Source organism: Ursus americanus, chromosome 28 (assembly GCF_024610735.1).
Source record: "Ursus americanus isolate L20-20 chromosome 28, mUrsAme1.1.p, whole genome shotgun sequence".
In the NCBI taxonomy this organism is placed as follows: Eukaryota; Metazoa; Chordata; class Mammalia; order Carnivora; family Ursidae; genus Ursus; species Ursus americanus.
In genome coordinates, this window is record NC_142154.1 from 36,387,892 (window position 1) to 36,410,122 (window position 22,231).

Sequence of the window (22,231 nt, forward strand, 5' to 3'; positions counted from 1 at the left end):
TCCTGGGGAGAATTCTTGAACTTGCCCGAGATTCTCAAAGCAGTCGACGAGCCAACAAACTTTCGGAGCCCCTGGCCTGGAATATCAACTTTTCCCTGACTCGGGCTGCCCACTCCGCGGTTACTCAGAACTGGTGAAGTGTCGTCAAAGCCCGCGAGTGTGAAATATCAAGTGCTCATTACCTGACCTTGGGGGCAAACTTAGTCTGTTTAGCAAGTGTGCTTTGCCGCCTCGTGTGAACAGTCTCAGTGTCGAACAGATGCCCGGGAAACGGTCTGATTAATGACGCTGCTTCTTTTGCCCCCCCCCCCCCAGGGCCCGGGATGGCACTCTCTGTGACAGAGCTCATTGTCTTCTCCCTCCTGCAAACTGTCCTGTCCCTGAACCCTGAGGACCCTAACGTGTGCAGCCACTGGGAGAGGTAAGATGTGGGTCTCAGGCGCCCAGGCGTTCCTGGAGGGCATCCCCCTGGGGCTTGGTACTGTTGGGACAAAAGCCGAGGGGGGGGGTACAGAAGTTGCCCACCGCGGGCCTGCAGTCCTGCTGGGGACGCAGTGCAGACACCGAAAGACAGGCCGAAGCAGCGTCGATTCTGTCTGACAGTCAGGGCTGTGGGCGCTCCTCGCGGAGGGGCTTGTTAAGTGATGCTGTCTGATAGTTGACGAGGAACTCTTGTCTCTGCCTGCATTTGCCCTTCCCGGCCATTTTACAGACGAGGAAGTAGAGCCACAGAGGGGCTCGGTGTCCGTCCACGGCCAGGCGAGGGGCAGTGAGTGACTGTGGTCCACATGTGCTCTTCTCCCAAACTGTGACGCCTTGCCTGGTCCCCCAGGACTGGCGTCAATGTGGCGGCTCGCCTGTGCCGGGCGGCTGGCCGCTGGCCCCAAAGAGGATGGGCGAGGGGACCCTGCAGCTCCCCGCTGAGTGGGTGGGAGGGCTACCGGGGACAGCGTAGCCCAGGGCCTCTGCAGAGTTGCTGGCCGCCTTCCGGCTGCAGCACTAGGTCCGTGGGGAACGGGCCAGGGCCCTGCAGACAGCCTGACTTTGAAGCACAAGGTTAAAGTATTGATTCGGGTGAGCAGAAAGATAGTGACCGGAGACCCAATCAGGAAAAACCGAATTAAACCCTGGAATTGATTGGCTGTGCTGACCAGGACGACTCTGCCACTTAGATGTTAATAAATCAAACGAATGAAATTAAGATGAGGGCCCAGTGGGGGAGGCAGAGGGGAGGACGGGCGAGTGGGGCTGTCCGTGCTCCTGGCTCTCGAGGAGGAGTGTCCCGGCCCCACGACAGGGCAAGGCGCCCAACCCGAGCAGCACCAGGCCCTGCAGGGATGGGCTGGGGAAGCAGAGGGACTCGGCCCCCACTGGCATGGTCAGCAGGGACTGGGGGCCCCATGGGAGTCCCTGCAGAGTTGTGGCGGGAGCAGAAGGCGTTGCCGCATTGAAGCATGCAAGATCTGTCTGGAGAAGACCTTGGTTCATTCCAGTCTGGATTTCGCCACCTGCTAGCTGTCATGATTAGCGGAGGTCTCTGAACCGCTCTGAGTCTGCTTCCACCTCTGTGCAGTGGGGAGAATAACTACCCCGGCCTCCCAGGCTTGCTGGAAGATCAGGGCGCCCGTGTCATGAAAGGGCGCTCGGGATTGGAAAGGTCAATTACGGTCTTTTCTTGTTGATGCCTCTGGCTTTGCGGGAACTGTTTCTCATCCACTTCAGCGCACGTCAGGCTCGCAGGAGGTGCGGGTGAGAAACAGGCTCCTGGGTCCCAGCCCCAGAGACTCCGATGCTAGAGGTCTGGGCTGGAGCCTGGGAATATGCATTTTTCAGAAGCTTTCCACAAGACTCCGAGGTTACTCAGACCCCTTGCCCCTTCTGGTCTTGGTGAATTTAAACCTTTGTTTCCCAGAAGGTGAGAGAGCCGTCAGCCGAAGCTTCCCACCTGTCTCTGGTGTGTAGACTCCAGCATCAGTAGCCCCACCATGCACCTGTTCCGGCTGACACACGGTTGCTTCCCGCCGTGGCTGTGCTAGATCCCCACCTCCAGAATACCCCCTCCCCGCCTGCCTTTCTCTGCCTTCCCCAGCGACTCCGACCGGTCCCCTCTCCTCCAAGGAGCCTTCCCTGATGACAGAGCCCTGCCTTACTTCCCTCTTCTCCGTGTCCCAACTGTGGATCACTTTGAACAGTGGATCGGTTCACACTCACACCGAATTCTCTAATTTTCTAGACCTCCCCGACATCAGTCAATTTGGAATTTGAAAATACTCTGAAGGGAGCCTGCACTGAGCTGGGTGTCAGCCGAGGTGATCCTTTCATGGGAGGACAAGGACTGACCCTGTAACTGAAGTGAGGTCTGGGGGCCCCTGCGGCTTCTCCAGGCCCTAGGGAGGAGGCCTTGCAGGCAGTGCCCCATGACACCACGTGCCTTCTTCTTGGCTTGCCCACCTGAGCTCCCCTGCCAATGACGCGTGGACAGGTGCAGTCCATGTCATTCCAGAAACACGCCCCGGTCCCCAGAGACCAGTTAGGGAGAATTTCTCAGCTGGATTAGTGCTTCTGGCGGGCTCCTTGTTAATTACGCCCCTCCACCATAAAACCCAGTGGAAAGACCTCCCCTGGCTAATAAAGCCCAGCTCTACAAGATTAATCTGGTCCCTCATTAGCATGTTGGCAAGTGAGCGTGTTAAACCGTCCAGCCATGAAACCAGGGGCACACACTTCGCCCCGGAGACTTGGAGTTGATTCAAGTTCTCATTGCCGGATTTGCTTGGCCCAGGACACCCCTGCAGAGCCGGGACCGTCCCCCGTGACATTCTGCTCACCCCTCTGTCGGGCTGGTGCCTTTTCTCTGAACCTGTGTCTGTCAGGACTGGAGGGGGTGCCTGAGCCCCCCTGAGTGCTTAACAAAGGCAGGGAGTCCATTCCGTGTGCGGGTCCTGCTCTTTCTCTCCCCCACCACGGTCAGGGAGGGAATCTCCCCAGAGCCTAGGGCAGGAGGTGAGCCGCTATAATAATGGCAGCCAGCATCTATTAGACACTGGGCATCCATTAAAAATTTTACGTGTATTATCTTGTGTTGAGGACTTTATGTGTCTTCTCTTGCTGTATCTTCCCATCACCTTGAGAGGTGGACACTCTTACTGCCTTGCTGAATCCTCACAATGACTGTGTGAAGTCCCTGATAATTTTTGTCATGGGTTTACAGGTGAGGAAAAGGAGGCTTCCGTGAGTTAAGTAACATGTCTAAGGACATGCGAACAGGTGACAGGGTTCAAATGTGACCAGAGCTCATGCACGCTGAGCCATTCATTCTCCTGCCCTAAGTGAGGTGTTCAGTAGCCGTGCGGGAGCGTAGGATCGTGGAATCTGAGAGTTGGAAGGAGCCCGTGGGAAGCCAGGGGTGGGGGTTGAGCTGCCTCAGTGTCCCCAAGCCTGGAGACAGAACCGGCTTTGGCCCATGTCTGCACACACGTGTGCCTCTGACTCGCATCTCCATTGCACTGGCTGGTAGAGGCTCAGCAGGGACCCTCCTTACATCCTCAGTGCTTCAAAGAGCCAGAATTTTCCAGCGCCCTGAGGCCCTGTGCCTTGCTGACTGCTCCTCGGCCCTCTTTCTGGATTCCAGATCTTTGACCTTTCGGGCATCAGAGAGCCTGCTGTGGATGCACCCGGGGAGCTGGCCTGCCCGGCCCCCTTGCAAGCAAATCAGCAGTCTCCTCAGGCAAAGCAGACGGGCTTTTATAGCCTGAATCTGGCCATCTGGCCCAGGTCAGTGAGCCGTCGGGGGGGAAACAGTGAGGAATACCAGCCTACATAAACATGAATCCCTGCCGTCTCAGCTGGGGCCCTGTCCCAGCCTGCACAGCAAGTGTGAATCTTCCCTTCAGCATCCTAGCTCGACCGCCTTTTCCTACAACTCCTGCCGGGGATTGGGCAGGTGGAGAGGCTGATGGGTTAAGGTGAAATCTTCCTTCTCGAGAATTCCTCCCACTGTTCAGGTTGACAGCAAACAGGCAACATAACAAGATAGTACTTCGATTAGGAGGTCTGGGCATGTCCTTGACGCTCCCCCAGCTATCTTGGAGACAGAGCAGAAGGTAACTGGGTGACCTTGGGGAAGTCACTTATTTTTTCTTTTCTTCGCTGTCTTTGTCTGTAAAATGAAGATATTGATGCCACCGACCTTAAAGGATTGTGAGGATTAAAATGGATTAAAACACTTAACACAGGGTGCTCAATAAATATTAGCTGTTAATTGGTACCAGCTGTGTGACCTGGGCAGCCTGCCTCTCTCTGAGCCTTAGTTTCTTCATCTGTAAAATGGGACCATTTACTTCATAGAATTGCTACAAGGATTAGCTTCCACGTATATGCTTTGAAACCCATAAAGATCCAAACAAAGTATTTTAAAACTTGTTGGCTCTGGGCCTTTCAGAGCCACACAGAATAAACCTAAGCCCTCCTTTATTCGTTCTCTGCTAAACGAACAAATGAACTAGAATTTCAGAAAATGAGCTGGGCCAAAGGGCAGTGAGGGATATGTGTTGGATCCAGCCTGGGGTCAGGGAGGTGTGAACGCTGACGGCATCCAGGGCAGGAGGACAATAGTGAGGTGGGGGGAGGCTGTGGGCCCGGCTCCCCTGGGAAAGGAGCCCCCGTCGTGAATAGGAGCTCAGCCTCTCAAGTGCTGACCTAGCTTCCACCTGCTGTCTGGTTCTCAGCTATGCCGTGACCGTCCAGGAGTCATATGCACACCCCTTCGACCAGATCTACTACACGCGGTGCACGGACATCCTCAACTGGTTCAAGTGCACCAGGCACCGGTGAGTACCTCTCTCGGGTGACGGGGCAGGGAGGACGTGCTGGGCCCTCAGGGCTCCCCTTTGTACCAGTCAGTAAAAGGCCCCTGGAGCCACCGTGGGCAGTGCGCTGCCTGTATGCCCTTGGCGCTCAGTCTTCACCCTGAGCATCTGAGATGCTCTACTGAGGGCTCCCTTCTGGCCAGAGAAGCTTGAGGGCAGGGCGGGCAGGAAGCACGAGACAATTACTGCCCTTGGGGGCATCCTTCCCCCAGTGAGAGATGGGGAGTTGGTGGTTAAGTCCCCCAGCGCCCTCACCCTGAGGGTAGAGGGGAGAACTCTGAGGAACGTTGTGGAGAACTCCACATATCTGCCTTTTCTTCCCTGTCTCCCCCCCCACCCAGTGCTTCCTTTAGATTGCCTCCCCAAGAAACTGCTTGTCCTTGAAGCTTTGCCTGAGGGTCAGCTGGGGGAACCCCAACCTCAGATCCCTCAGAGCAGATGTAGCCCCGTGCCAGGGCGTCTGGCTTGGGGAGCTGAGCCCGGGAGAGAATTAGGCACCCTCTTGGCACCTTGGCCAGGCTGCCCACGGAAGGCACTCGCTCTAAATGACTGCATGTGGGTCCCCTGCTCCCTGCATGTGTGCGGCCCTCCTGCAGAGCGTGCCATTCTCTCACGTTGCTGGGGGGGAGAGGGGAGGAAGGAAGAGAGAAGGCGTTTTAGTGGATGACCCTGGGCAAGTTGCTTTATTTGAGGGTTCCCAGTGTGCTCTTCAAACATACAGTGATCCCTGCCCTACCTACTCACAGGGTCCAGTGAGTCCAGGGATGCAAAAAGGCTTTGAGAAGTGCAGGGGAAGCCAAAGAAAAGTGAGCGATTAGATCGTATTAAAAAGGGCAAGGTGGTGCTATTATTAGAGGTGTGCAAACCAACAGATGAAGGGTTGGTGAGCACATGAGGCCACCACCCGTTAGGCCTCTTCCCTAGTTTCTGAGCATCTGTGTTGGTTCCAGATTTCTTTGGCTTCCTCCTTGTGGGTCTAGTCCCTCTTCGTGGTTTCTGCCTGAATCACGGTGGGTCGCGATGTGGATGGGGAAACTTGTTCTATGCCGATGCGCCGAAGTCCTGCTTTTCTTTGGTGTTTTGTTTGTAAGTTGCTGTGAGCATAGACGTGATAGCTGCTTTAACATCCTTATTTGCTAATTCCAACATCTGGGCCACTTCACGGTGGTCTTCATTCACTGTTTTTTCCTTTACATAGGCAGCATTTTCCAGTTGCTCCTTGTGTCTAGTAATTTTGAATTATCTTCTGGGCACTGTGAATGGCAAAGATTGTAGAGAATGAAATCTGTTACTTTCCTCCCGAGAGCATTGATTTGTTGTTGTTGTTTGTTTTGGCAATCAGTTAATCTGGCTGCATTCGATTTCCAGACTCAGAAAGTTCAATCTTTTTAGCCTTAGCAGGACTGCGTGGGACCTGCCCTTCACACACACCATTCAGGGGCCAGGAGTTTGGGCAGAGATCTTACAAAGAATTATGGGGTTTCCTCTTCGCTGCTGTCTCTTTTCTGGGGTTTTGCTTCTCACTCTCAAGTTGCTGGATCCACCCTGGACTTGTCTTGTGGTGCTTCAAGCCAGTGCGGCTGTGTATTTTCTGTCTGAATTGTAGCCATCTGGAATATGGTTGACTGGGGCCTGCCCTTGGGCTAATCTTGCTCCGTGTCATTTCCTTCTTCCGAGTGCCTCTTTCCCTCCAGTATCCACCTTTGTTCTCTCTCTGGTGCCTTCTGGTAGTTGTTTTATTTTTATATTTCCCCCAGATTGTATAGTTGTTTGTAGGAACTTTGGTCCAATAGGAGCTACTTGGCCATGACTGCACCCCCTTCCCTTAGCCCTTGACTGTGAAGTGAGGAGGTGGGACCACATACCCGCTTGCAACTTCCTCGGCTTTGCCAAGTTAGCTGCCCGTGGCCCCAGTCAAAGGTGGAGGCAGAAAGAGAGGTCCTGCTCCCTCCATGAGCCCTGTCAGGCCCTGTGCCAGAGCCAGGTTTGCTCTGAGGTGTGGCTTTGTTGGGTACTCGGAGGCCGGGGCTGCCATCCATCAGGGCTGGGGGGAAGGTGAGTGAGTGGCTGCTTATTAAAATACGCTGCATTCCTGGAACATGAATGATTTTGCTAAATTATTGAGTTGCCTTGCAGCTTTCCTGCCGACCTGGGGTGCACATGCTGTCAGCCACACCATCAGTCTGCTTCAGTGTGGAATGGCTTGTTTAAATGTAGCACCCTTCTCCCGGCAGCCTGGTCCCTGGCCCCTTCCCTCTCCTGCTCCCCACCCCAGCGCTGGGAGCAAGCAGGGGTGGGAAAGCCAGAAGCAGCGGGAGACATCTCTCTCCCGGGAGGCTGTCATGGTGCTGAGACCACGCCACCGGAAGGGCTGGGGGATACCCCTGTGCAGTGGGACGACTGGGTTGGATGAACTCTGAGCCAACTCTGACTTCCTTTATCTGAGAGGCCCACGCCACCCCCGAAATTGCCGGGAGCTGCTGTCCTGTGCCGGGGAAGCAGCTCTACTTTGAGGCTGGCTTACTTTTCATTATGGGGCTTTTGACAAAGTAGAATGACCTTAGTTTACGACATTCCCAAATATCACAGATTTCCCCGGGGCCCTGCACTGTCATTTGTCATAAAGCAAGGGCTTTAAGGACTGAGAGGGCTGGCCCAGCCTGTGCTGTGGGACTCCCTTCCCAAGTTGGCCTGACCCTCCATGGAAAGCAGGCTGTAGGCATCTCCTGTGTCTGGTCCCTTCTTTGCCCCCTGAGGAAGGGTCCACAGGGCAGGCTCCCTTGGGGTGTGGGTGGGGATGTGAAGGAGCTCTGGCTTCAAGGCCCAGGGACTTGAGGTTGAGGCCTAGTCACACATCATGATCTTGGGAAGTTACTTCCTCGCTCTGTCCCTTAACGGCCACTTCAATCTCTTCCGTTTTGACCCTAGGTGTGAGGAAGGGACTTTGCCTACCAATACCCCATTTTGACTTCCTCTTAAGGACTCGGTCCTCCCATCGGCTATTTACCTGGTCTTCCTCCCTCACTGTGGCCATCCTGTATGGCCAGCCAGCCACCCTGTGGAGACTGGCACAGGGCAGTAGGTTAAGCCTACTGGTTTTGAAATTAGAGTGACTTGGGTTCGAATCCTGACTCTGAAACGGATTCATTGTGTGACTTTGAGCGAGTCATTAACTTCTCTGAATATCAGCTTTCTCATCCATAAAACAGAAGGGGGGTGCATAAAATAAGAATAAAAACTCTAACAAGGAAATAAAATAAAGGTGACATAGTCATGCTACGTGCCTCAGAAAGAGAATGGAATGAGGTTTTGCCTATAAATCTCTCTGGCACAGGACGAAGTGTCAATGCCTGAGTCGGCAGAAGGGTCACACTCCAGGTCTCTGATGCCCAGTCCAGGGCTGCTTCTGCTCCCTGGGCCTTAGCTTCTTCCTCTTGCAGAACCAGGGGCCGGTTCTGAGCCGTCCTGGGGATGGCATGCGAAACTCTTGCCCAGGACATGTTATTTTTGGCGCAAGGAGGTTAATCCGCTCTCTGGAACCGAGTCGGACTCAGAAGGCGCTTTGTGGACTCTGTCTCGGTTCTCCAGGTGGGTGGACCGGTCCCCTGGAGGCCACAAGTAGTCTGCTTATTCAGGCGGTGGCCGTGGCAGAGACTCTCTGGGCCCAAGTCCATCCGGGTGTCCCCAGGAGCTCCCCAGGGTCTGGGGGCTTTCAGGAGAAGGCCCTGCTTACCTTCCACAGTCACCCCGGAATCTTCCAAAACCCTTCTCAGTATCACGCCGAAGAGACCGGGGAGAGTCAGCAGGTGCAGCAGACTCTGCGTCAGTAATACATTCTGCATCACGGTGGCCCCGATGCAGCCATCGGCTTTTCTTTATTGTGTTCCTTCATATTCGAAGCTGCCATGCATTTTAGAGTAATTATTGAATGGCATCCTCAATATAGCTTAACACAAATATCGTTCCAACGCGAGTGATTGATTTTCAGTACTTTCAAGTGGCTCTCTCCCTTGTGCCCCAGGATCAGCTATAAGACGGCGTATCGGCGTGGCCTCCGGACCATGTACCGACGCAGGTCCCAGTGCTGCCCTGGCTACTACGAGAATGGGGACTTCTGCACACGTACGTAGGGGCCACCTCCCTGGGGATGGGAGGGGAGGGGGGAGCCAAGGGGGAGGGAGGTGGAGCTGTCAGCCAGGCCCTCAGCAGCAGGCCTTGGCTGACCTGAGCGCTCCAGAAGTCCCTGCCTGCTGCCAGCTCAGAGGGAATCAGTGGGTCTGGTACAAACACGTTAGCATGGATTTGTCCATCGGGTCGATCTCCTAAGAGGGTGGATAGACGCTGGTCAGTTCTAGGCTTTGATGGGGTCAAGAGAGAAGTGGACACTTTTGGAGTGTGTTCTGAGGAGTCATGGGGAAGAAGGGCTGAGTGCCTGGCACAGGTTGGAAGGGCTCAAAAAGGTTTTGCTGGATGGAAGGAGACACGGAAGGATAAGTGGGTGGGGAGATGGATGGATGGAGGGGTGGAGGGAAGGTAGAAGGGAGGAAGGAAGGCAGGCTGGATCATTGGATAGCGAGACCGTAGTACCCAGAAGGAGGGTGGCAAGAATAAGATCTGTCACAAGGGGCTGGTTCTAGGAAGTGGGAGCATTTCCAAAAAGGATCAGGAGACTAAGGAGCAGGTGTGCATGAGGCTGAGTTTCTAGACCCTCTGGGTGGGAGGGCAGTGCTGTGCAGTGGGACATACCCAGAAGTCTGCAGACCTGGGTTCCGGGCCCCGCTTCCCAGGGATGTGCCTTCGGGCAAGTCACTGAACCTCTCAGGGAGAATGACTATAGGGCTGGAGTCTGTTAGAGTCCAGTGGATTCTTTCCCACCACGTCTGACAGGCGCAAAGGGGCCAGTATGGGGCTCTCGAGTGGGCAGTAGAGTTTTGCCTCAACTGCGGAGAGTGTCGGAGAAACTGGGAGCCCCCCCCATTAATGACAGAGGGGAATCCACCCCCAAAGCTTCTGCCTCTTCATTTGGAGGCAGATTTGGGGAGTGATTTTCCTTGTTAGGATTCTCCTTGCCCTTTGGGTGGGTAGAGTGAGCCAGCCCCAGAGAGCCAATTTGGGCAGAGTGGGCGTGTTAGTGTTGGGAATGAAATGACAATTTTCCCCTCCTGATGTTACATATCCCCTTTTGCTGGAGAAGCTCGATTCTAATTGCATTACAGGAGTGAATGAAAAATGCTCCCACAAATGGTTTCTGTAGGGATGGTTTTGCAGGAAACATACAAAGATGGCTCAAAGCCATCCCCAAAAGGCTGTGTCTTGGGAGCAGGGCAGAGGACCGAGCTGGGACAAGGCGTTAGCCAATGCCTCACCTGGGATGGGGCTCCTATGGGGACCTGGGTGTAGAAGTGAGATCAAGACCAAGGTTTTACTGCTGCTGCTCTGTCTGCCCGGAGGAGAGCAAGAGCCAGGCATGGGGTATGACACGAGACTCATAAAGCCTGAGCAAAATGGATGTGAGCAGCCCTTCAGGGCTCAGGGCCCAAGGATGGACTCAGGGAAATGAAAAAGGGCATTCAGATGTCAGCACGGGGTCCAGGAACGGAGGCGCACAGTCCTTTTCTAATTTCCATCAGCGGTTGTTGGTAAAGCTCCTGGAAAATGAAGAACAGGTCAGAAGCACTAAGTGTCCTGATTGCACAGACCCGGTCTTGCTGACTGGGAAGGGCAGCTTATAACCTCCCACCTACTCCTTATGTAATGGCCGGTACTGCCTGCGGGGCTGGTGGCCCTGGGCCAGCCTACCTCCGGGAAGCTAGCCGGAAAAGCCAATTTTAGGACTGAAGGCTCTTCCTGAAGGGGGACAGGAGTTTCAGCAGTGAGTTGGGTCACTGTGGCATGCGGGGTGGCGGTAGTGATGACCCAGCGTGGCAAGAGTCCCGCAGGTCTGGGTTTGAGTCTCAGCTCCGTCCCTCCCAACTTCTTCCTCTTTATGCTCGTCCTCATGGTCTTCAGAGCACCCCCCCGTGTCAGGCATCGTTCTGATCTCTTTATATACATGAATTTGTCAGCTCCTCATAACAGCCCTCTGAAGTGGGTACCCTGATCTCTCCCATTTTATAGATGGAGAAACTGAGTCACAGAGTGGTTAAGGGACTTGGCCAGGATCATACATCTAGAAAGTGGTAGAACTGGGATTTGAACCTAGGCTGTCTGGCTCTGGAGTCTGCTCTGACCCACTTGGATGGGCTGTTTCTCTCTCCGTGAACCGAGGCAAGACGCCACCTCTTGGTACCTCAGTTTCCGTTCATGTAAAATGGGGATAGTAATAGCTATATCATCAGACACAGGGTAGGGGCTTAATAAAGGCCAGCTCCCTACTCCATGACTTTGGGTCTTACTATTTTTTCACTCTTGGCTTTTGCTTTAATTTCTCACACCTCCGTGGACCCTGTCCCTGGGAAAATACGCATGACATATATAAACTTATGCACACACACACACAGCCCTTTGCACACAGTTTCAGTGGGTTTATGGAGCCCTCAGATCCCTTACAGGGTCTTTGGACCCACAGTAAATCATTTTTGCCATATGTTCATGTTCACCCGTTCGATGTTGCTTGTCGACTTATTTCCTGCTCGACTGCGGGGGACATAGACACACATGAGAGATGGTTGCTACCTCGAGGAGCTTACAGCCTCATGGAAAGAGATGGTCTGGTACACGGATCCCTGCCCCCAGAGTTACTGATGCTTCGACAGGCATCTTGATAAAGTAGCACAGAGTGGAACAGAGAGACTGTCTTCTTCAGCCGTGCCCACTTACCGAGTGTTAATGAGAATCAGCTCTAGGGGCGCCTGGGTGGCTTAGTCATCTGCCCTCTGCTCAGGTCATGATCTCGGGGTCCTGGAATTGTGTCCCGCATCGAGTCCCTCCCGCTGAGCAGGGATCCTGCTTCTCCCTCTCCCTCTGCCTGCTGCTCCCCCTGCTTGTGCTCTCTTGCGCTCTCTCTCTGCTGTGCTCTCTCAAATAAATAAATAAATAAATAAATAAAATCTTAAAAAAAAAAAAGAGGAATCCGCTCTAGACTGAAGAATGAAGAGGGAAACCCTCGAAGGGTGTTCGGCCCAGTATTTGTTAGATGCCCACTGTGACCCACCCGCAGTGCTCTGCCTCGGGGCATAGGAGAGGTGGTAGGAATAGCTCCTGCCTTCTCCGAACTTACGGTCTTGTTGGGAAGGCCAGGCCGCATGCAGAAAAACCCGTGGACAACAGCCGGAGGAGAGTGTGTGAAAGAACACAGATGGGACACACCAGGTGGAGACAGGGCTGTGACCTGCTGTCAGTCGGGGGGCTTCTTGGGGGTTGGGGCTGGATGGAATGGTGTCTTTGTGCATGGATGGGACAGGGAACCCCATCAGCAAAGACAGAGAGGTGGCTGGCCTGACCGTGGGGTTGCAGATCCGGGCTGGGAGGCTGGCCGGTCGAGGCAGTTACTCATTTCCCCAGGGGCTGCTGTTTTAAGTAGCAGGGCCTGGCTGGCTTAATCCACAGGAAAGCACTGTCTCACCCCCCTGGAGGCTAGAAGTCCAAAACAGGGTGTCAGCAGGGTCAGTTCCTTCTGCTCCAGGCCTCTCCCCTTGCTTCTGGTAGCTCCGTGGCACGTGGCACCTCCATTCTCCTGGTACATGTGTCTGTCACCAGCTTTCCCCTTTGTATAAGGACACCAGTCAGACTGGATTAGAGCCCACCCTAATGACCTCATTTGAACTTGATTACCTCTGTAAGACCCTATCTCCAAATAAGGTCACATTCTGAAGAATTGGGCGTTAGGACTTGAACATATGAATTTTAGGGGGACACAGTTGAGTCCATGAACAGGTGAGTGTCGGCCATTGCTAGCATTCTCTTGTTGCTGCTTAGTGTAATGGGAAGAAAGGAGGGGGACCGGCCAGGCTTTGTCAGCTGTCCAGGAGCGAATGGAGACCCCAGAGTCAGGGAACTTGTGTGAGGGATGGTGCCCAGGGTGCTGGGTGCCAGATGAGAAGCTTGTAAACCCAGAGGCTTTCTGGAGTCAATGCCCTGCCCCTTCACTTCTTCTCCACCCCTTGGGGGCCAGAGAACCTCCAAGTTCACCAGAACCTGGTGAGAACCCATCTGATGCCAGAGTCCTCAGGACAGTGCACAGGAACATCTGTGCTCTGGGCGGGGCGGGGGGGGGCATCATCCTCCCTCCAACACCACCGTCCTGCATCCCATTTCTTGGCAGATATAAGAAGGACACTGGCCTGGAATAAAAGCCTTGGCTGACTCTGCCTCCAACTCGCTGTGCAATCTTGGGCAAGTCCCTTTGCCCTCTTTGGACCCACTATGACATAGGATGAATCAATCCCCGTGTGTGGAAGGAATAAGATAAAACAATGAGTGAGTGTGTCCTGGAATGCATAGAGCTTGATACAGATGCGAACTCCTCTTTGTACCATTTCCCCTGCCCCGGAACTGCCATCCTTATCCCAGAGCCCTTGGCAGCCCTTCTAGAACTTTCCACACCAGAACTGCCCACCCCCTCTGTTAGCTACAGATACAGCTGAGTCCTAGCTCCTCTTCGTCACCCAGGAATCAAATATTTTCTGAGGGTCACCGGGCACACAGTCCTCTTTCTCCTTTCTCCTTTCTTGTGGACTAGGGCAGTGGGCATCTTTGGCTCACAGGTGGAGCTGATTTTGTCACGTACGAAGTGGGGTTTGAGATATTTCAGGAAACTGCTTTTTGAAAATATTAGGTGGTGTCGGACTGCATGGGCTTGGTTATGATGTCATAACAAACAACACCCAAATCCTGGTGGCTTAAAACAATAGTTTAATTCCTCGTTCGTTTGACACGTGTGTCCTCCCGCCAGGACCCAGGCTGCTGGAGCAGGGGTCTGCAGTGTTGCTGGTTGCCGTAGCAGAGAGAAGAGGGCTCTGGGGAGTCTTGAAGGCAGAGGGCCAGGAGTAGTTAGTGAGCACTATTAATGCTTAGCACCACACAGATGCCATGGTAATCACAATTCACTCAAATGTATCATTGAGCACCTGATTACCTAATACAAGAATCACCTGGAAGACATGTTCTAACTTCTAACAGACTACGGAGCCCCAGCGTCAGTCTCAGATTCAGAAGACTCGGGGAGGGCACTGGAGAATGTGCATTTTTTAAAAAAAGATTTTATTTATATATTTGAGAAAGAGAAAGAGAGAGAGCACAAGCAGGGGGAAGGGGCAGAGGGAGAGAGAGAGAGAAGCAGACTCCCTGCTGCGCAGAGAGCCTGACATCCATCCCAGGACCCCAGGACCATGACCTGAGCTGAAGGCAGATGCTAAACCGACTGAGTCGCCCAGGCGTCCTGGAGAATGTGCATTTCTAACAAGTTCCCAGGTGATGCCCGTCATGCTGCTGCGTTGGGAACCACGCTTTGAAAACCACTGGTCTTCCTACGGCTGAAGATGCTTACACAGCACGATGCCTGACAGGTGTACCCTGTTGGTATTCAGGGCCTCTCCTGATGGGCAAGAGCAGAGCGCCTGCTTCAGACTAGCCAGCAGGGAGGGGGAATTAATCTGTGCAATCCCCCCGCCCCTCCCCGTCTCCTTTTTCCTTTTGGTGGGGGAGGTAATTCCCCCCCCACCCCGGACTTCCTGGAGGGGTCATCTGGACCTTTCAGTGGTGCTTGGAATGCTAGAGCCGGCATGTGGTTTTCATCCAAATGGAGAAGTGGAGGGATTAGCTCGCAGCTCCAGGTATGTGGCCTGGGGGTGGGGGTGGGGTTGCTCAGCATCCCGGCACGGACTGCGCAGGCGCAGTGGGGTCACTATGAACCACCCGGGTTGGCTAAGGGGGAGCCAGCAGCTGCCCGGCCACACTGAGGGCCCTTGAGCGGTGCTTAAGATATGGACTATGAGAAACAAACTGAGGGCTACAGAGGGGAGGGGGGTGGGTGAATCGGATAGGCCGGTGATGGGTAGTAAGGAGGGCACATATTGCATGGTGCACTGGGTGTTATACACAACTAATGAATCATCGAGCCTTACATCGAAAACCGGGGATGTACTGTATGGTGACTAACATAATATAATAAAAAATCATTATAAAAAAAATAAAAATAAAAAAAATAAAAAAATAAATGCTAAAAAAAAAAAAAAAAAGATTGAACTCCAGCAAACTCCTCGCACCGTTGTTGGAATTTAGGTACCCCTGTCTTATTATCGCAGTTGCTTTTTACAGTGGATTGCTATTTAAATGTAAATTTAGCTCCTGTTTACTGACTTCCTTGCGTCTCACCTCCTTCTTTCTAGATTTGGCTTCGTTCTTCCTGAAGGGCACCGTTCAGTAGTTTTTCCTGGGAGGGTCCAGGAGCGATTGCCTCTCTTACGCTTTGCTCGTCTGAAAATGCTGTATTTTATTTTTGTTGTTTAGATTTTATGTCCTCTTCATAAACTTAACTCTGCAATCCAGCTAGACTTGGAGGTGAAAATGCCTTCATTTTACCCTCACTCTTGAATGGTGCTTCAGCTGCCTGTGGGATTGTAGGTTTTCAGTGATTTTCTCTCAGGGCGTGAGGATGTTTTTCTGTTGTTTCGGAATTTGTCCTTGCACGCGCTGCAGTTTTCCTAGCACGTGTCTGGGGGGTGGAGTCATTTTCATTCACACTTGCTCCTCAGAGGTCTACCTCTCCTTCAAGCGAAGGATTCATGTGCTTTATCAGTTCTGGAAAATTCTCAGCCCTATCTCTTCTTGCTTCTGTCCTTCATTCGCTCAGTTTTCTCCTACTGAAGCTTCAAAATGCTGGAGACTCGTTTTACTCCCTCTCTCTCATGTTTCATCTCTCTATCTCTCCATGTTGTATCTTGGAGATATTCTTCACATCCGTTTTTCAAATCCTTTGGCTCTGCTAATTGGCCTGTGGAGGTCTAAATTTCAACAACGGCGTGTTTCATTCCTAGGAGGTCTGTTGGTCCTTCTTCAGATCTATGGGTTTGCTTTTTTATCTTATTTTTTCTCTGTAGTGTCCTGTTTCATTATGAATTCTAATCCTTCAGTGATTGATGTAGTTATTTCAAACCTATTTCTTTTATAGTCTCAGATGGTTTTATCGTGAGCTATTAGTCCTATACGGTCAAGATAATTCTGTCTTGAGTCCATGAGTTTGATTGACTCAGATTCCCAGAGTATCAATTCTGTGTGCGGACACTGCTGGTTCTCCGTTGTGGTGGATTGTTTCCCATATCCATTTCTTCTTCCTTTTTCTTTATCGCTGTGAACTCTTGAGCTTTTTGCCTCCTCCCCCCACGCCCTGCAGTGTGCACGTGCCCCACACATCAGTTCTGTGTTTTCTTCTTAGGCCTGCTAATGGTTTTCACTGGCTCACAACCCGTTTTTGCCTTGATAACTTGGTTTGGGATTCCACATTGAGGCTGGAACTGTGGCAAAGGCTTAGGGGTTTTTTTTGTTTTGTTTTTTGTTTTTGCTATTTTGTTAAAAAAATGTGAAATTCACATAACGCAGTAGTCCCCATTCTGAAACATAAACTTTAGTGGCATTTAGTGAATTTACAGTGTTGTGCTCCTGTCCCCTCTGGCCCTAAAAGGTTTTCCTCACCCCTGAAGGAGACCCGGACCCATGAAACCGTGACTCCCCATTTGCCTCTCCTGGTTTTTTGTTTCTTGCAGAAGACTTTTTACTCATGCCGAATCCCTTATTTTTCACTTGGCTGGTGGGATCATTTTCAAGTTTCCCCTTCGTGAGCTGGCAAATTCCAAGCCCACGTCTGCCCCTGGGCGGGTGTTAAACCCCAGGCTCCTAGCCGGGGCTGGGGGCAGCAGCTGGCCAGACCCCTTGTTTCCTTAGCTTCATCTGCTGTTCTGTACCTCCTCGAAACCCCCCCTTTTCCTTACACTTAGGCGTTTCCCTTTCTCTCATTAGAGCTCTGCGGGGTATCTTTTTATTTTTTAGTTATATTTTGGGAGCATTTTTGTAGCAGAAGGGGCCCGCATTCGCACTTCCTCCATGTCCCTGAAACTCCATGCCCCTGTTCTATAGTGAGCAGCGGAGTGGGGGGCTTCATAATCCGACCCAGTGACATTTAGTTCAGTGCTTCCTCAGACCGATTGCAAACTACCAACAGCTCTAATAAAACAGTGTGACAACTGGCGGTTGACCCGCCACCTTCCCATAGGGTCTATCACTTGCTCCTCATGAGCGCTTGGCACAGCAACGGAAAGGACCCCAGAGGAACCTAAATGCCGTTTCCGGTGGAGAAGGGCAGCCCAGGAACTGAGATCTGCTACTTCCAGTCCTACCCTGCCCCTGCTGCAACGGGTCTCCTCTCGGCAGGAGGGACCTATGGCCAGAGGAGAGAAGTGGGGTCAGATAAGAGGGCAGGTGAAGAGAGGAAGGGACACAAGCGAAACTGGTTTGATTTCAAAATTTTGCTGAGCGAGGTCGCAGTAGGTGCCAGGATCAAGGTAGGGAGTGGGGGATTGCTGTGTGTGTGTGTGTGTGTGTGTGTGTGTGTGTGTACACACGTAAGTGCAGAGCTGTAGGTCTTGTCTGAAAGTCGGCCTCTCCTCGTAGCTGCTACGTAAAAGAATTCCCTGCTGACCCTCGAGGAAGCCCCCCGGGAATGCTGCCGGCTGCCAGCACCGGAAACCATGCTGATGCCACTCCCCCGGGTCCCCAGCACCTGGTGCTGAGCCTTGCTGCCTAGAACAACATTCAGCCTTCCCTCTGTCCGTCCATCCATCAACATTTATTAGCTCTCTATGCCTTGAAGGCACCGCTGAGTCCTGGGGATAGAGAGATGAATAAGAAGCGTATAGTCTAGTGGGAAATATATATATATATATATATATATATATATTTAAAAAATTCCAACATAGCATGATAAGCACACTTTAAGGAGGCAAGGAAACCGAGGGTGTCACCAGGCTGGTGGAGGTGGCCGGTGGGGGAGGGGGTAGGGAGGGTGGCTGTTAAGTTGCCCCAACACGTCCTCACCGAGTGGCCAAGGTTGGTGCAGCCACCACGATCTCATCCCCGGTCTCGTGGGCTCAGAACACTGATTTAGGATGCCCAGAGTGGCTGAGCTCCAGGTGATGATTCACATTGACCAAACTCATAAGGTACTGATGCTTAACCCTGCTGCCGATGACTTCATTTACTGTGAGCACACAGAACGTTTGCTCTTGTCCACCTATTGGCACTTTTCAGGCCCTCAGAAAGAATTGCTGAGCCAGCAAATTCACGGTAACAGCACCAAGGCCCGGCAGCTCCTGTCAGCTGTTAGCACCCAGTGTAGAGTCCTCTGGTTCTGCTCTGGGATACCAGCTGTGTGAGGGCCGCGTGGCCCCTCTGTCACTCTGCCCCACTGGTGGTGATGCCGCCTCGCCTGTCCATCTATCCCACTCAAAGGTGAGTTCCCAGAGCTGAGGGACCATGTCTTCTAGGCGGGTTAGTCCCAGGGCCATGCACAGTGCCTGGCCGTCATTGCTGAATAATTACTGAGTGAGTAATCGTGAGAGTAATGAGTAATTGTGTAATGAGTGAGAAAGAAAATGCGTGAACAAAACAGACTCCAAGCCCCTGGCACTGAGACCTCTATGGGAGAAGCAACCATAACTGTCTGGGGAATTATGGGGCAGGGATCAAAAAACACTTTTTTTTTTTTTTTAAAGATTTTATTTGAGAGAGAAAGAGCACGAGCATGAATGGAGGGGGGGCAGAGGAAGAGGAAGAAGCAAGCAGACGCCCTGTTGAGCAGGGAGCCCAATGTGGGCCTCGATCCCAGGACCCCAAGATCCTGACCTGAGCCCCCCAGGTGCCGGGTGTGCCCCCCAAAAAGACTTCTTGAAGGAGGTTAGTTTTGAGCGGAGTCTCAACGATGAGTAGGAACTGGCCAGAAGGGCAGGAGATGGGCACTGATTAAGACAGACCCTGCGTTTTCAAGCCCGTTCTTTCCCCTGGGCGACTCCCCCCGAGGACGCTACTCGGCTCCTCTCTGCCTCGGGTTCTCCATCTGTAAAATAAGACCGGGCTGTACTAAGAACTTGCCCCTCGGGGCTGTGGTGAGGACGACGTGAGTTCCCACGGAGAAAGCCTTCAGGACAGAAGCTGGCGCATCGTGAGGGCTCAGTACAGGGTAGCTCCTGGGGTTTGTGTTCGGTGCGGGAGGAGGGCACTTTGTGGCAGGGAGGCCAGCGTGAGCGGAGGGGGGAAGCGCAGACGGGATCGGGGCAGCGTCAGCAGGCCTCTGTGGCCGGAGCGCGGGAAGTGTGGAAGGGGTGCTGGAAGGGGTGGGTAGGGATGGGTGTGGACCCTCAGCACCACACCAGGGATCCTGGGCAATCTCACGTGGGTGCTGAAGGCTGAAAGCCAGTGACACGCTCACGGTGGTGTCGGGGAGCCATCGTTCTGGGGGCAACAGCAAGGAGGTTCTGTCGAAGGGGTGAGAGACCTATCAGGAGGTGCGTGGGCCCGGGGTGGGGGGCCGCGGACAGCATGCTCAGGCACTTTGGTCAAGAGGACCCAGGAGAGCTGGGGTCTGGCTGGCTGCATCTTGCTGGCCTAGCCCTAACGTTCCCCCACCAGGCCTCTCCCCCACCTGCAGCGAGTGCCAGCAGGGTCCTGTGTGCTGACGCAGCCGTGGAAGGATCAGGGTGCTGCTGCTTAACTACCAGCTGTAGCTGTAATGAAACCTCAGCTCTCTGGACGGGGCCGCCTTGGAGGGGAAGGCTCAGCAGAGCAGCTGGGCGTTTATGTAAAGCCCTCTTCCTGGTTCCACCGGGCCAGGTAAAGCCTGGGAAGGAGCTAACCTGTCCCCAGCCTGACTCCCTGTTTCTCTACGGGAACTTGCCAGAGGCCCCACTTTCCATCTTCTGAATTCCTTCAATATCTATGGGATGCCAGCTCTGATTTCTGGTCCTTGTTGGGTGTCGGCTGCTTCTCTGATGATCTCACGGTGGCCAGCCCCAGCTGACTTCCATCCATCTCCTTCCTCCCTCCCTCCTCCATGCTGGCCTCCTTGCTCTTCTGCGTATGCCCCACCGCAGCGCCCAGGAAACCCTGAGTGCTGTCCCCTCTGCCCGAGTGCTCTTCCCCCAGCTAGCCCTATGGCTCTCTCCCTTATTTCACTCCATCTCTTCTCAAAAGTCATATTATCCGAGTCTTTCCTGACCACCCTCTCTGAAGTAGCAGTCCCCCCACCATCTTTCTGTACCCCCTTATCCTGTTTGTTAATTAGCACTATTGCTATCTGACACAGAGATGTAGACCACGTGTATATATATTTTTTGTCTCCCCAGCTAGATAATGTGCTTAGTAGGGACAAAAGACTGATTTGCTGATCTCTCTACTCTTAAAACCGTAGCTGGCATATAGTAGGTGTTCAGTAAATGGCACGTGAATGCACGAACAAATGAACTATAAGCTCCTAAGGGCCGGGGCACCCTTTTATAAACTTACCATCGTATGGTCTACGGTGGCTCACAGTGTGCCGTGCAGAGTAGGGGCAGAAAATAGTGATTTTCTCAGGAAATAGTGGTCAGGTACCACCAATCCATTCCCCTGTCCCCTCCCAGAGTTTCGATACTTCCTTCCTGTGCCCCGCACTGCTGCATACTCCAAATGCTGTACCCCAGTTCCCTGCATGTATGAGATTCCTCACTCTGTATCTTGCTTCCCCGGGGTCCCATTGCGGTCTCTGATCCTTTCTGTCCCAGCCAGGCTCCTGAATTCTCCACACTGTCTCCCTCTGGGACTTGGTACTGGCTACCCGTGCTCTTGGAACCCCTGGTCCTGCTTTCTGTAACAGCTCTTGGAGACTCAGTCTCCAAGCTGCATGGTCTCTGGGGAGCCCCACCTGACACCTCCCTCTCCCCTCCCAGTCCTGATCTCCACCCCCTTCACTCCTGCCTACCCTTACTTACTCTCTCTCTCCCCGGACAGTGAGCTCCTTGAGAGCCATGGCTGTGGGACCCTTCTGTGTCCCTAGCATCCACCACCGGGCCCAGCAGGGACACATGCTTTCTGTAGCCTTGTTGATTAGAAGAAGGTCATGTGGGCTAGCTTTTCCTGGGGACCCTCAAAGGCCACCCAAAGGAGTGGTCTCTGGGTGGGACCCTGAGATCTCAGAGTAGAGGGTGGCTTGCCTCAGATAGGTTCCTTGTCCCCATTTCCCCTCCTCCCCCTTCAGTTCCCAGAGCCTCCGAGTTCTGGTGTCTGGATCCAGTGTCACCCATGTGCACAAAATGCCTGGGGACCCACTGTCCCAGAACTCAGGAGGCTAACCCCCTGTGTTGGAACTGAGCTTCCAAGACACGAGGAAGCAAAATTCCTTGTGCAATGCCTCCTGGTTTGTCAAGCTCCTTCTTCCCTCCTGGTCTTTGTAGCAGAGAGGTTTCAAAAAGTGGCCATTCATGGGATTTTGTGGGTGACAGACAAGCCAGCCCCCAAGTCTCCCCTACTATTTGCTCTTTGATTAGGGGAAGCTGAGTGGCCTCAGTGAAGGTGAAAATGACACCTCCGAGTCTCCTTTGCTCCCAGTGTCCACTCAGTACTCTTGTCTTTGAAGAGCCTCAGTCTGCTGCCCATCAGGTGGATGGGGTGGGGGGACCAGCTGGGAAAGCCGGACACCCCCTCATACCATGCTGGCTGGGCACTGGCTAAGACTAAGAAGGCCCAAGAGCCAGGTCCCCTCACCTTGTTGCAGGCACACGTCCCACTGTCCTGCCTCGTCCATACCCGGGGATAAAAATGAAAATATTTAACTACCGTGTGGCACTCCTACCAGTTGGTTAGAGTGGAATAGGGACGTAGAGGCCCGTTGTGTGTCAACTCTGTAGGTGCCTGATTATGGGTAGGTAGGGGGCTGGGGGAGGGGCGGGGTGGCAGCACCGACTAGAGCAGAAGTATTGACCTGTTTTGACATTCACTCCCCTCTCCCCTAAGTCTTGGCCTGAGCCTGGGGGTGTGCTGTGTCTGCACCACCTGTGTGATACACGGATGCTGGAGCGCTGGCTGTGCGGACGTGCGTCACATGGCATCGTGAGTCCGCACGGGTGGTGCTACTCCCGACCCACAAGAGGGGTGTCTCAGGGCGCCTGACTGGCTCAGTCAGTAGAGCATGTGATTCTTGATCTTGGGGTCATAAGTTTGAGCCCCGCACTGGGTGTAGAGATGACTTAAAAAGAAGGAAAGAAAAAAAAAAAGGAGTGTCTGTGTGGCATGTCGTGCCAGACAATATAAAGGTCAAGAACACAGATCCTAGAATCAGACTGCCACATCCTGCCTCTGTAAGGGGGGGGTGGATTACTTAGCCTCTCTGTGCCTCAGTT

General features: G+C 53.2%; 1 protein-coding gene across 2 annotated transcripts in view; it reads left to right on the forward strand.

The window, feature by feature from the left end:
- The first annotated feature begins 323 nt into the window (after positions 1-323).
- The window catches only part of MEGF11 (multiple EGF like domains 11), a 216,994-nt gene continuing 195,086 nt past the window's right edge, over positions 324-22,231 (forward strand). For both annotated transcript variants that reach the window (XM_045810629.2, XM_045810631.2), the window contains exons 1-3: positions 324-421; positions 4,728-4,829; positions 8,890-8,990. In XM_045810629.2, coding sequence (XP_045666585.2) covers positions 324-421; positions 4,728-4,829; positions 8,890-8,990 — 301 coding nt within the window. The remainder of the gene's footprint in view (positions 422-4,727; positions 4,830-8,889; positions 8,991-22,231) is intronic.